The 14,785-nt window shown below is 38.9% G+C and overlaps 1 protein-coding gene across 1 annotated transcript; it reads right to left on the bottom strand.

The window, feature by feature from the left end:
• Positions 1 to 87: 87 nt before the first annotated feature.
• Positions 88 to 13,482, bottom strand: LOC130171666 (lysosomal-associated transmembrane protein 4B-like). Its single transcript, XM_056379744.1, has 7 exons — positions 13,035 to 13,482; positions 11,959 to 12,070; positions 9,385 to 9,458; positions 8,858 to 8,980; positions 8,565 to 8,663; positions 6,128 to 6,223; positions 88 to 1,315 (listed from the first exon to the last, which is right to left on the bottom strand). The coding sequence occupies exons 1-7, from the start codon at positions 13,128 to 13,130 to the stop codon at positions 1,235 to 1,237; spliced, it is 681 nt and encodes a 226-aa protein (XP_056235719.1). The 5' UTR covers positions 13,131 to 13,482; the 3' UTR covers positions 88 to 1,234.
• Positions 13,483 to 14,785: the final 1,303 nt, after the last annotated feature.

The raw sequence follows: 14,785 nt of genomic DNA, 5'->3' as shown, positions 1-14,785 counted from the left end.
AATGGGTTGTGGGACGTATAATTCAAATAATATACCTGAAATTGGCCTCAACTTGATCACACATAAGCTCAAGATAAAACACAAACATTTGTCGGTGAAATTGGATTTTAATAGACAAATAAATGTCACATCTTTATTTTTCATTCAGTAGCAGTCTTCAACTTTGACTTCTGTGTCCTTGCAGGGCATTTTGTGTTCAGAGAGCAGCTCGCCAATATAAGTGCATCTGGTGGAACAGACTCATGTGTTTACACAGACCAGACACTCCCATTGGCTTAATTGAAAAAACACAACCAGGGTCCATATTTACTGAGCCCCTAAATGTAGAGAGGCCCGATCTAGAGTCATTGCAACACGTTCCCTCGAGCAACTCACTCATAGTAACTTCAAAGAGCAAACTGATTCCGGATCAGTGTTACTTCTGTGCTGTCAAAATAGATAAATAGCAGCTCAAGACATTTCTTGTCAGTCAGTAGAAACACACAGTTACATTTAAAAGTTAGGAGGGCCAACCAGCACAGCCCAACACTCCTGATTTTCATAACAGACGACAACTCAGTCCGCAGGTGAATAAAACAGTAAAAGAATGATATGTTCGATATAGACTAGACTGCTCTAGGACCATGTCAAAATACAGGCAGATTCATTTCTTTGGGAGAACTTCCAGTCAAGGTGACACTTTACACTCAGGTCTATAAAGTGCACCCCATCAGAGAGAAAGTTATGAATGAAGGCAATTCAACCCTGATCACGAGCAGACACGACAAACAGGAAACACATGATGATTCATTGCTGAGGGCAAGAATAACATTTCTGCATAAGTTAAATATGAATATCAAAGTTAGGACTCAAAATATTATCACAAGTACACACAGAGCATAAAAATATATGTAATCTATCTATCAAACTTTCTAGTGCTTTCATATGTTACTTCACCCAGTTTCAAATGCATGAATCATTTCTGGAGTTATACCGACAGAGACAGAGAGGATACATGGGAGAGTTATAGGAAGAATACAAGTTCACCAATAAATAACAGGGAGGGGTGAGAGGTCACGGTGGTGATTGTTGTGTGTGCACGTGCATATGTGTGCATGCATGGATGTACTGTAATGTGTGTGTAGCTCCAATATATCCATGAATATACTGTACACCGGAGAGGCAGTGAGGTGCATAAATTCTGCTGGGGTTTCATTGACAACAGGTTCCAGTCGGCAGCATCCTGGGAATGTTTTCATGCTGTGGCAGTGGAGTAGGGTGGAGGAGGCTGCTTGGGAGGGACACTGAGACTGTCATCGTACGGAGGTAGCAGAACCTGAAGGTAAAGAGGGAAGAAGAGGAAAAAACAGCTTGTGGTTAGTATGAGTTGCTCTTTTGCAAACGAGCAGGTATAATTCAATATATGATAATATTATGATAGTTCTGTCAATCTCTGAATCTGTTTTTGTTAAAGTTGCATAATATTACACCAGCTTTGGTGCAACTCCAAACAGAAGAATTAAATTGTTTAAACAGCCTTTTGGATTAAATGAAATATGTAAGCCCAGAGAAAACAAATGGCACAGAAACCCTCCTAACAGGCTAAACTGCAGGATTTCAACCAAATACCATTACATAATATGCACAACCTAAGTATGTTAGGCAAGGCAACCTTATTTGCATGCCACATTTCATACACAGTCAAACAGGAGGCACTTTGAGCCTAAAACAGTAAATCTGATAGTCTAGCATTAGTAAGACTAAGAGTCTACAGACATGCTAGCAGCTCTATGAGACTGTACTGAAGTACAGTAGTGTTTTGAACTAAATGCTAACTTTAGTGAGCTAACATGCTCAAAATAATGCTAAGATACTGATGCTAAGTAAGTATAATGTTCACCATGTTCACCATCTCAGTGTGTTAGCATGCTATTTTTCTCTAATTAGCGCACCAGTATTGGAGTATTGACCTTAAAAATACTTCTACTTTATATTAATATTTCCATTTCATGCTACTTTTTACTTCTACTCCACACATCTCAGAGGGGAAAACTGTCCTGTTTACTGCACCATATTTATCTGACAGCTACATTTACCAGATACTTTCCAGATCAAGATTCTTGTCTATATTATATGATCTGTTTATAAAATATGTATTCTTATAGATTACTTCCCAACAGTAAAAGTTGGTAGACGTTAGCTCCATCTTGAGAATATGAAGATGCTGCTTACACATACAGGTTAATAAATCGGTAGTAATTAAGAGATGCTGACTGGTCACTAACTGCCTGACTTCAGGACTCGTTACTGAGGTCCTCTAGTGTTCTTTAGGCATGACAGCTATAACATGCATTGTTTTATCTTATCTAAAACTAAAGCCAGAGCTATCTGCTTTAATCCAGTATATTTTTCTAGTCTACTAATGTATTTTCTATTAAATGGGACGCTTCAATTGAATTGACAATGTCAGTTTTGAACTTTAAAACTGGGGGTGCACTGCTTGTGCAACTGGGTTGGGGATCGCGATCGAAATGATAGTGAAGTAACTGCTCGACCTGCTGTATCCAGTTTTTATACGACCAGAGCAACCAGTCATATACAAATAAACTTGAGTTATTTGAATGTGGCATATTTATGATTGGTCAAATCAACAAGGACAAAATATAATACTTTTCAGTAATTTTTTCAGAGTAGTAACTCAAAGTAGTGGATATACTGACATTTTGATCTGCTGATGACACTATATGAAAAGTCAGCTGATTAACAAAGTTATTACAATTCGATATGAAGTTGTTTACCAAATTTCATCCAATAATTGTCAAGACGTTTAACCCAAAACCACAAATGTCAAAACCTCATGGCTGCCCTTGAGGGGAGGTCAGACGATTGTTAGTCATTGGACTTCATCGCCTGAGGAGCATGAATGTCTGTACATAATTTAATAGTAATCCATCTAATAGTTGTTGAGGTATTTCAGTCAGGTAGACCAACCAACTGACATTATCATCCCCAGAGCCAGACTGTTTTCATTATTAATTTAAAAGTAATAGAAAAGTCAGGTCTTCTGGGAGCTGATTCCAGGTTTGCACAGCATGGTAGCCTAAGGCACCATCACTATATTTGGGTTTAATTCTGGGAACAATGACCAGGTCAGTGCCGAGCGATAAGAGCAGAAATAAAAAGTCCATTATGATCAGTGGTAAGAGATGTATTTTAGATCCTCAGCCATTCAATGAGGGATCTGTGGATCTGTGGGTGTGTTTTCTGCAGGTATAAACTGTTTAAAAAAAAAAAGAAAAAGTAATACATGGAGAGAAAGTGGGTGATGAATGAGATATGAGACACTGTGCCATGTTAAAGAACAAAGCTGGTGTCCAGATTTAGTTAAAAGGCTGTACACAGATTATCTAACTAGAGAGGGCAGATTTCCATTATTTATCCCGGACACTGAAAGTAAAAGTAGGTTAAGTGGTCACTGCTGCTAAATTTGGTTAATGAATCTCCATCTGCATCACAGATAAGTCTCACTTTCTGTTGCTCAGATCCCTGTTCTCTGATAGATGACAGATCTAGAGCTGTGTCCCACTGTGAGGAAACACAATTATAAACTGACAACATATTTCTCAAGATCTCAGATGTCATTCCTGTCTCCTTCTTACGTTCCTATACAACTAAACCGCAACAGCTAATGAGTTTTGTGGGAAACATAATCTCTGGCTGGATTATATTCAGATGTTTTGAATGAACGTAGCGCTACATTTCTTAACAGCAGTGGAGTCACCAGGAGGTGGTTGGTGGGTGGTTTAGGCAACAAAAGCAGTTTGGTTAAGGGTTAGGAAAAGATCGTGGTCTGGTTTCATACACAGATAAGTTGACAGTGACTTCAGACAAATGTTTTTCTGCATTTAGCCAAACCCACAAACTGCTGTGAGTTTTTAAACAAAACCGTAACAATTTAACAATGCTGTAGTCACAACAAGTGGATGCTATCCTGCTATCCTGTCGGATATTTTGGCGGCAAACAAATAATTTCTCCCTGAACATTTTACTTCTATGTTCAGTATCAATGTATTTGTGACATTCCAAATACATAAATTAATAACAACTTCTCATTCTCATAAACAGACAATAATCTAGTCGCAATTACATTTCCTACAGAACGTTTTTGCTGTTGCATTTTTCTCAGGTTTGCTGCAATAAATCTGTTGACACACCTTTACAGGCCTTCAGACACAGAGAGAAATGATTGTTCTACGAGGTATTTCAGTTATTAACTTAACTTAATGTTGCTCCTTTAATACCAAATAAAGCACCTGACTGTGAGAGGGTGAGTCACTTCTCCATATGTGCAGGAGTTTGGCTCATATGGAAGGCATTATTTGACCTTTAACCTAACCACTGTATAGTTGATATGCAGCCGTGCATGCTGCTCTCCAAAAGCCACAAAGCTGCCTGTGATCTGTGGGGAGCTCTAATTAAATACGCCTGGCTCTAACTGCAAAAGCACACCTACAGAGGTGAGGCAGATGTGAGGAAATAAAGGGCCAGGCTCCTGTTCTTCTGGCACTTCTCATTTACAATGTCAGTACATTGGAGAGTGCCCCCCCCCCCCCCCCCCCCCACCCCCACCCCCACCCCCAGCACCCCACCCCCCTCGCCTGTTTCTCTCTTTACAGCTCAGGTGTTTTACGCATCAGGAGCCTGTGGACATTTCTGTTTCTTTAAAAACCCCAAAACATCACATAAAGCCAAGCAGTGTATAAAGCTGTTGAGCGAAGTGGATTGTGTGAAACTGTGTGGAATGTTACACTCAGAGGAGTCTTTTCTCAAAATACCTGTGAAACCCAGCGTACTGCAAGGTCAGATATCAGTCTTAATGGAGCCAGCTGCTCACAGCTCACATCTTAACTGCTCTGCGTTTCATGAGATGTCATTAGTGTTTTTACCATCTCATTTTCTTCTCCCTTCTGTCAGAGTATAAGCAGTTATAATACATGTGTGGGCAGCAGCGTAGTCACAGTCTGAGGGCCAGACCTGGGCAACAGGACACCGACAGGAGACCCCAGCACAATCACACACAGAGCTCACTGTACTACTGTTGTGTCTCAATCACCATCATAATGGCTTTGCCAGGATGGAGCTTCATCTCTCCGTCCAACTCTGTTCATTCATCCGTGCTTATGTAGCCTATATGAAACGACCTGCTACGACAGCCCAGCGTTACACTTCCTCCCCCACCCCCCCATCAACATGATGACTTTACAGCTGCCAGACTGGCCTGAGCAGAGCAAACCTACGCAGATGATAAAAACGTGACTTGCGGTCTGGATTGAAAAAGGAAATCATTTTTCCAAAGGAGTTGTTTTGTTGCCTTAAGAAGTGAAAGAAGCAGCAAATCAAGATCAGACACTGTTTTATGTCGAATCTCTTGACGACAATATAGACATAAAGGATAGTTTAAAGGACAGTGTATATGGAAACAGTGTGTGTTAAAATATTGCACAAATACACAGTGATGATTTTATTTCTGATATGCTCCTCTTCACGTCTATGTTTCATTAATATCTGCTGACTTGTAAATAGTTTGATTTGCTTGTCAGACATTTGAATTTGTTGTGAAAATATTTCTCTTTCCATTAATGCTGACAAACTGTAAACTGCACGTGAGGACTGTACATGTTGATGAGGTGAGAGGTGTCAGACGATTGTTGATTTTTTCACAAAGACGTCAGTAACAGCTCACTCACTCTCAGGTGGTCTACAGTGTTTGTTTAACTGTTGTGCAACTTCCCAGTAAACTGAACAACTACATGGAAAATAGACTCAGTGCAATGTCACCTCTTTCTGAGGGATAAGTCCAATGATTGTGATTTATTCTGACTCAGTTTCATATATGCCTTCCTGTTGCTGTAAATGCTCAGTAGTGCACAAAATGTGTATTAATCCACTGCTGAAAATAGTCCCTTTATGAAAAAAATTGCAGCTCCAGTGATTTGGATATTTGCACTTGGCCATATTGCGATTTCGATTAATTGTGCAGTCCTGTTTATGACAATCATTTGATAATAGCCTTAACCTTTAAAACCTGATTTTAAACTCTGGTAATATGGGTCTTATGGTACAGTGAAGATCATCAGAGGTGACTTACCGTGGTGTCATTGGTTGTAACATAGAGCAGGATTTCAGAAGTACCCCGGCCACTCACATATCTGTAGCAGTTCCACACACATGCTATGAGGTAAGCCTGATATCAGACAGGAAGAAAACAAGACAACAGATTACAAGATTGAACTGCATATCATAAAAATCTAATATCATCTATCAATGATACTCACTGTTTATTTTAATTAAAGTAATTAATTAATTTTCCAATATTTCTATTTCAATACTTGTGTCTTCACCTAACAGATGGCTGGTGTTTACAGTATGTTGTCAGGGTTTTTGCGAGGTAAGTAGGACCCAAATGCAGCTAACACATGGGAGACGGTGCAGGCAGGTTTATTAAACAAAAATCCAAAATCCAAACATGAACGTGACATGAACAGACGTGAACAGACGTGAACAAACCCGGAACTGAAAAGGGACGAACCGACACAGACAAAGGGGAGCACAAGGACTATATAGACAAGGGAGGCAAGGATGATTGAACACAGGTGAAACACATTAGGGCGGGGCAGACAATCACTACACAGAAACAGGACCATGACAAGAAGCAACACACAGACACTCAAGGAAACCAATACAAAATAAAACAGGAAGTGCAAAAAACTCCAAAACAAAACTAACAAAAAGTGTCTGCCATAGCAAATCATGACATATGTGAACTGTGTACCTGAAAGCATTCATTTTTCAAGCACAGTTTTGTATTTTGTATTGTAGTTTCATGAAAAACATCTTTTCCACATTATTATGGAAATTACTGTGTTCCAAAATATAATTAGGTCATCTTGTCCCCTGGGAAGCTGTGGTGCAAGTGTTGCATCTCTGCAGTGTATTTTCGCACACAGACAAACACAGATGGCACCATGATAACATGCACATCATCGTCTCACAAGAGGCTGTCCTATCCCAACACGAGCAGTGTGCTATTCAAAGACACCAACACTGAGGAAACATCAAATGTAAATTATAATTCATTCTTTCACTTGTTGTATTCAGACTCTGTTTTCAGGGTCTATCTCAGGATTATACATCGCTTTAGAGTGTCATCTGTCATCCAGCAATCATCTGGCTCTCAGCAGGCACTTTGCTACTGGAACTCCCCAGCCAATCACAACCATTTCATCCATCCATTAGCACGAACCAAAGCCAGACTGAGCTCTCTAACTTCTCTAATAACCCAATTAAGAAGCCGCTTTAAAGCTCTGACAGCTCAGTTATTTTAACTGCCTCCTCGGGAACCTAGAGACAGATCACTGACTCTACGTGTGATGATGATGATGATGCTCATTGCGCAAAATGAATCATTCCTTGAGTCCAAAATGACCAAACACCACTGCTGAGCCACAGATTCTACATGATGTTTGCACATTTGAAACCTCACCTATCTATGACAATAGACATAAACATATTATTGTCAACTGCTGCAGTTTGCCTTATGATCTCACAGCACTGGTTAATACAGAATGTTTTTGGGTGTCAGCAGAGTTTCATCACGACCACCACAGACAGTATCTGACATGGATCCTCTGTATTTACACAACATAAACCCCTTAGAAATCAGCAGGACTAAGCCTACAGCAATGCTAGCAGGTCTGTGAGGCTCTACATGCTCACAGTGACAATGTTACAAGCTGATATTTAGCAGGTATGTTTGCCACATTGTTCTTTAGCATGTTTGCATGCTAACCTACACACAAAGTGTAGCTAAATCTGATGGGATTGCCATCACCTTTGCAGGTTGCCTACTATCAACATATATTGAGAGGCTTTGGTATGGATGTATAGTTACATAATATATTAGTCAACAATACAATACAATACAAGCATACATACATAAACATACACATTTGTATCGGCTAGAAATATATGTCATTACATGAAATGGTTCCAACTTCTAATAGGTTTCACATATAATTTTTACAAATATGTTTTTATTCTATATGTACATATATGTCATATATAGAAATTCAGTATATGTGCATATATTACATTTTTGTATGGGTCAGAATTGGAGAAAGCAAATCTATTTCCACCCCACTGAAATCATCATGAAGTCACATCATTCATCCATCCATCCATCCATTCATCCATCCATCCATCCATCCATCCATCCATTCATCCATTCATCCATCCATCCATCCATCCATTCATCCATTCATCCATCCATTCATCCATCCATCCATCCATCCATTCATCCATTCATCCATCCATCCATCCATCCATCCCACAGAGGAAAGTCTGTAAAAGTGAGGGTTGGAATGTAGATCGACAAGACAGAAACATACATAAAAAAGCACCAACCTCTGTCGCTAAATTGCATAATGCATCTTTTCTATTGTAAAACTTGCCTGGCAGACCTGAAAAAAACTATGAGTACTTAATATATGGAGAAAAATATGTAAATTAAGGTTAGAAAACATTACCTTGAAGCTGAGAATACAGCCAATGAAGAGCAACACCATGAGGACCAAGCACACATTACTGAGGGCGGCAATCTCCTCTTTGTAGGGGAAGTTATCAGGCTGCACAGGAGTCAGAAAAAGCACAACCAATGAGCAGCAGAGTTCATTTGAGGAGACAGTACAGGCAGCTGCAGCCATACATTGATGATGATATGTGAAATGATAAATAGCTTTGTGAATCACAAAAGAGTTACTATCCTGCTGTTACATGTCACTGACTTCACTTTAAGAGGAAAACACTTGAGGTTTCTCACCAGTTGCTGCAGGTAGTCCTGTATTGTGTTTGGGTAAACCACAATGCTCACAGCAACCAGAGTGTTGAGAGCAAAGTCAAATATTTGGTAGCAGAAAAATGGGATGATCCAAGCAGCACGCAGCTGAAACAGAGATATTTATTGTTGGCATTTAGGATAGGCTGATATATTTATCTGAGAACAGAGAATCAAGCTGAGCTCTTTAACCAACACTGTGAACATCAATCCTCAAACTGGGTCACAAGAAGATTACGGTGTGTTTAAAATGATGAAACAGGAGGGACGGCACTTGGATTTCTTTTTTTTCAAAGATTGCAAAAATAGTGTGTGGAAGTGTGTATGGCAATAGACTAACAACATTTTTTTTTTTGAAGTTTTAAAAGTCATTAATGTTTCACAACATGAATATTTGAAGGTTCTCTGATTTGAACTCTAATACAATCAGTGTCTAATTGTACAGTACATTTAGTTTTAATATGCAGCATTGTTTAAGTATGAACAGAAAATCAAATAAATCATGAGTTTACCTTGTATGCACCATATGTTGCCATCCCACATATAAGAATCATCAGCAGAGAGATGGCTGAGGCAATGCACATGTCTGGAGCAGCAAGAAAAGCAAAGTTAGAAATACAAACTACACTGGTTTTTATTGTCACTGTTTATTTCAGCCGGTGTAAGGTCACTTTGGTTGAGACACATTCAATTCCAAATCAAATTTCTGAAAATGTTTACAACATCAAGTCCAGCTGATCTGGGGAAACCAAACTGTGAGCAGAAGATAAATGACATGCTGCATCTGTCAGCCAGACAAGGAATTAACCTCTGCTCTGTGATTCGCTTCATGTCGGCCTGACCTCATATCAACTCAACATAACATAACAGAACTAATCATTCAGTTACATAAGGATAGCAACAGGCTAAACCAAAACACATGTGGCTGTACCAGGAAAAACAGGGAATTTAATAGAAGAACATTTCTCTGTCCTCTGGCACATTAAACTGCCATAAACAGTTATATTTAAACTGACAGTGAATATTTTGCAGCTTTGAGTCATAGTATGAATCCCATTTGCTCATGAAGGCATTTGAAGGTGTATAGAGAGGCAATATATTTAGTTTAATTTAGCAGAATATGATGAGGGCAATGGGAATCACACCTATGGCAAATCAAACAGCAATTATTTAAACAAACAAACAGCAAACCCCAAAATCCATTAAAAGCTAAAAGAAATAAGATAACATTTAAATACCTTTTAACTCTTAAGTTAATATGGCAAACTTGGTAGCAAAACATACACATCCACCAGATACAACATTAGCATTCATTTTGAATTATGTTTCTGGTCACCAGTTGAGAGTAAGTCCAATATTAATTCTCCTTTTAGCTCTGTTTTTAGTCTCCGCTAACTTCAGAGGGAGTTCGCTTTTGCTGCCAAATGCGAGTGAGCTAGTTACTAACTTTGGTGCTGAGCAGGTAGTAGTGTGCAGAGGGTTTTCAAAAAGCCGCAGCCAAAAACAACTCTATGAGAGCGTTGAGAGATTAGTTTATTTAAGTATAAAGACTGGAAGCAGGGGAAACAGCTAGCTTGGCTCTGCACAAAGATAACTAATTATCACATAACAGCTATTTGGACACAAAAAGAGATATAACAATAACAATTTGTAGTTTCATGGGGAGTTATGCGCTGTAACTATTTCTTTTCAAATGGAACCTGTTTATTAGTGAGTTTTATAAATGTTAATTGGTGTATTTATGAATTTTGGTGAGAGACATGTTAGCTGTTAGCTCCTACTTCCAGTCTTCATGCTAGCTAAGCTAAGCTAATTGACTCCCAACTTCAGTTCTGTATTTAACACAAAGATGAGAGTGATATTGATCTTCTCATTTACATCAGCACAAATATATTTCCTAAAATGTCAAACTGTTGTTTTATAACTGAACATTTTGTTCTTTCAGTGTTCATTATCGACTGCAGAGTAACATAATAAAGTAGAAATTACCTGGTGGGCTTATCTTTTCATCCTCTTTATCTCACAGCTCACTGTCCGGCTTTGAAGATTTGATGCCCTAACTAGTTGCAGCACAGGCTTTGATGCTGCTCTGAATTTTATTTTTGAGCCAATGCACCAAAAATAATAACTAGTGCCTTTGTCAACAAAGACCCAGTATCAAAGATATGCTAAGTTATTTGGCAGGGAAGATGTCTATAATACAAGGCCTAAAATCACTTTTAGTTCGTTATTAGATTTATTTTTCAATTAAATTAGCGGCATATTTCCAACCCATATGGACTAACAGAAGTTTAGAAATTTCAAAACCCCACAGCAGCTGTCACTTCAGCTTGTTGTCAGATCTGACCATTCAAAACTGCTCAACAACATTACAGTGTTCTTCATCACCATGAGAAGTCTTTTTTGCTCCTAATGTGTGTGTGTGTGTGTGTGTGTGTGTGTGTGTGTGTGTGTGTGTGTGTGTGTGTGTGTGTTAATGACAGCAGCTGGCCCAGCCTGCTATTATGGATCATAGGACGCCTTAATCCCCTGGAACTGGGACAATACAGTCATTCCCAATCGGAGGTTACCAGCAGCATACACTGAACCGCCAGTCAGACTGTTCCAGTGTACACCTGGTCTGTTAAGAAGGTTTTTCAAATGCCCTGCACAGATGGACATTAGGCTTGCATGTCTGTGGCTTTGGGTGTTTGATTTAAAAAGAAGTGCTGACTGTCGTCTAGACAAACGTGTGAGGTCCCTCCAACAACACAATAAATCATTCTATTAGTCAGCTGACAAGCTTATTGAGCCTATCACCACACAAGCAGAGATTAAGTCATCTGTCACAGTCAATTTTAAGCCATGCAGGTAGAATGAAAACAACACAGAGGCCAATGGGGTTACGTTACAGAATACAAACAAGCTGACTAAATTTAAATATGTACAACATAATCATAAAGTATATCCTCATACTAAAATCATAACAACTCCACTGACAGTGTCTCTGGTATTCTGTTCTCCCTAAATAGGTTTATAGCTCTTTGAGACTACCTGCGGGACATTAACTGTAAAGTTGTTAAGCACCAGCCTTCTGGGCTACTTACTGGCATCATCCATGACGTCCAGGTCATTAGCCAACTCAGCACTGGTCAGGTGATACTGTTCAGGATCACTGAGTGCTGTGAGCAGGATGAGTAACACCACGGCATTGATAAGCTTAGGGAGAGAGGACATATGGGCAGATAAAGGCAACAATATGGACAGACGGATAGTGGAACAGGAGAAAGAAAAAGGGCAGATACTGAACGTAATCTGACATGTTAAACTCTTAACCTGTCACCTGGTATATAATGGATTCACCTTAATAAGCTGCAGAGTAAAAAAAGAAACAAGTTTCTATATAACAGTTACTGTAGAAATATATAAATGATAAATTAAAATGTATCCCTAGAAAGAGTGCAGCAATAACAAAGCTACAGTAAAACTTTTAAGTCCAGGCACATACATATGCCTTTGTTTTGGTCTGGCTGGCGCAAATCATTATGCAGATGACTCATACATCCCCACTGATCAGGTGAATGCAATGGAAAATTCTTTGCAGTCAATAGGCAGCATAACACAAAAACCTGCTACCTGAAGAGGCCCACTGCTAATTTATTCATAGGGAGCAGAGAGGATTTTTCCACATGTGGTGTTTGGTTTAATTAACCCCTTCCTGTACATTCAGTTTAACAAACTGGTGCAATGAGCACAGCTGACAATTCATGAAGATTTAATAGTGGAGAAAAAGGGTACATACATTTTCTGGTTTTCATTAAGCTCAATATTTTGAAAATCAATGTGGAGGAGGAAAAACCTACCTAAAACTTATAATGTTGATATTTATTCACAGATCCCTTGTATATAGACCTCTACAAGTCAAGTATACCTCAATACTTAAAGTATAACAAACTGATAAAGTCTGCTACAATATGGTCCTTACGTAAAGTAATTCAGTTCTTTACTGAAAGTAAGAATTTGGATATTAATGGAATAAAATAAAATAAATAATATAATAAAATAAAACCCAGCATAATCATAAAATCCCCCATACATGATGATGAGGTCATGTTTTCCCTGGGATGATGTGTCTGGATGTCTACCTGGATCCAGTGAGTGACAAACTATAGGCGGTGCTCACCATGTACCAGACCCCCAGGATGATGGTTCCTGTGCGGACATGGCAGCACAGACAGCAGCTTGTGGAGTACCAGCGGTCCCACGGGGAGATCATCATCTTGTCTTGCTTTATCACAAATGCTCGACCATCTAGAAACAACGGCGGTGTTTGTACAGGGGGAGACCCCGATTCTCCAGGGAACGTCCGCTGAGCGTCGGTGCTTGCCGAGGAATGACGAACGGGATCCGACTGTCTCTGACCTGACCGTTTCTTATCACTGACAGCAGCTTAATGCAACCGAGCGGCCAGCGTCAACACAGCGTCAGGTAAAAGTGTAATGTCCGGTTTCAAAATAAATCACTGATACTGAATTTTTTCTGACGTTTTTTTAGTATGAAGTATAACAATTAAGTTTTAAGGGAAATATTTTAAGCAAAAAGCACCGTCTTTTACCTCAGTTATTTCCGATTTCCGACACAAAATGGATGATTTGGGAAAGTTAAACCCTAAAAAATAATATATATAACGATCGTTAATGTAACGCTAATTAACGGTTAATAGAGCAACTTTAAAGCGGAGTGATACATGTAGTTAAAAGTCCCAGTGCTGTTATACTCTATATCAGCAGACAGGCTCTATACAAGGGCTCTGTATATCAATACTCATGGAATGTCTCTTGTCCAATCAAATTACTTGATCAGAAACTAACTGTTGTATAAAACCGGTCACCCATCATTAAGTCACTATGCCATCTCACTGCTGAGCACCACACACTGTAAATCCCTGTAGGAATATTAATATTAGTTATGCCAATTAAAATATTTTGTAGCCTACACTAGATGTTCATTTCCTTGTGGCTGTATATCTGTAACTGTCCTTTTGTCTTGATATCTCTATTTCCTCTGCCAATGTTTACCTCACTCAACAGAATGTTTTTCCTTTTAATTTTATTTCATTTATTCAGCCATACATGTGACAGTTTATGTACTATTTATATATTGTTGTCCCACTAACATTCTAATAAATTGATACATAAAATATCTGGATGTCTTAGTGGACATCATTCAAATTATGACAACTCATAAATATACACTTCAAGAAGACAGGTGCAATCAATCAATCAATCCTAAAAAATTATGATTTCTCCTGTAGATGGCATCACAGCAACAGGACACATCTGGTGCAATTTGTTCAATAAAATCATTTTTGAAAGGTGTAAATAAGGCATTTATGTGACAGAAAATGTGTAAATAATGAGAAGCTTCATTGAAGATGTTTTTATCGACCTATTAGAATCTATCTCTCTTTTCTCTTTAACTGGTTGCAAAATGCAAAATGTCACACCAGGGCATCAAAGGCTCTGTGTATCTGTAAAAAAAAAAAAAAAAAAAAAAAAAGATAGATAGATAGATAGTCAGTTGGCCGTTTTAGATGGCTTCAGCCCTCTATACACAATGAAAACCCTAACTGCTCGATACTACGCTATTATTTTGATGACTAAAACTTCCTGCTTCCGGTCTTATTCTAGTACCCCTGCCAATTTGGCAGTCGTCCTGCTGATTATAAACACCGGAGCATGTGACGGACTAGATAGGATCAAATCTGATGAGGTAACCTGTAATTTCTAGAAAGTTATTGAGAAGAGGATTAAATACATTAGAAATTACAGGTAGTGTTTTTTCACAGCATTGTCTCCTGAACCTCTCTGTTCTGCAGCGCAGAGATGAGACATTTGCTGCAGCTGTAACTGCTTCTCTGTCCTGCCAGAATGT

Source organism: Seriola aureovittata, chromosome 7, assembly GCF_021018895.1.
Source record: "Seriola aureovittata isolate HTS-2021-v1 ecotype China chromosome 7, ASM2101889v1, whole genome shotgun sequence".
Taxonomy (NCBI): domain Eukaryota; kingdom Metazoa; phylum Chordata; class Actinopteri; order Carangiformes; family Carangidae; genus Seriola; species Seriola aureovittata.
The sequence above is the reverse complement of the archived record's forward strand: the minus strand, read 5'-3'. Positions and strand labels throughout refer to the sequence as shown.

Bases quoted from the DNA above. Each gene is read 5' to 3' on its own strand.
- LOC130171666 (XM_056379744.1), bottom strand. From the start codon at position 13,130: ATGATGATCTCCCCGTGGGACCGCTGGTACTCCACAAGCTGCTGTCTG. The intron at 8,664-8,857 runs GTGAGAAACCTC...ACTCCTGTGCAG, and splicing joins AGGACTACCTGCAGCAACTG to CCTGATAACTTCCCCTACAA. The intron at 6,224-8,564 runs GTAATGTTTTCT...GTCTGATATCAG, and splicing joins GCTGTATTCTCAGCTTCAAG to GCTTACCTCATAGCATGTGT.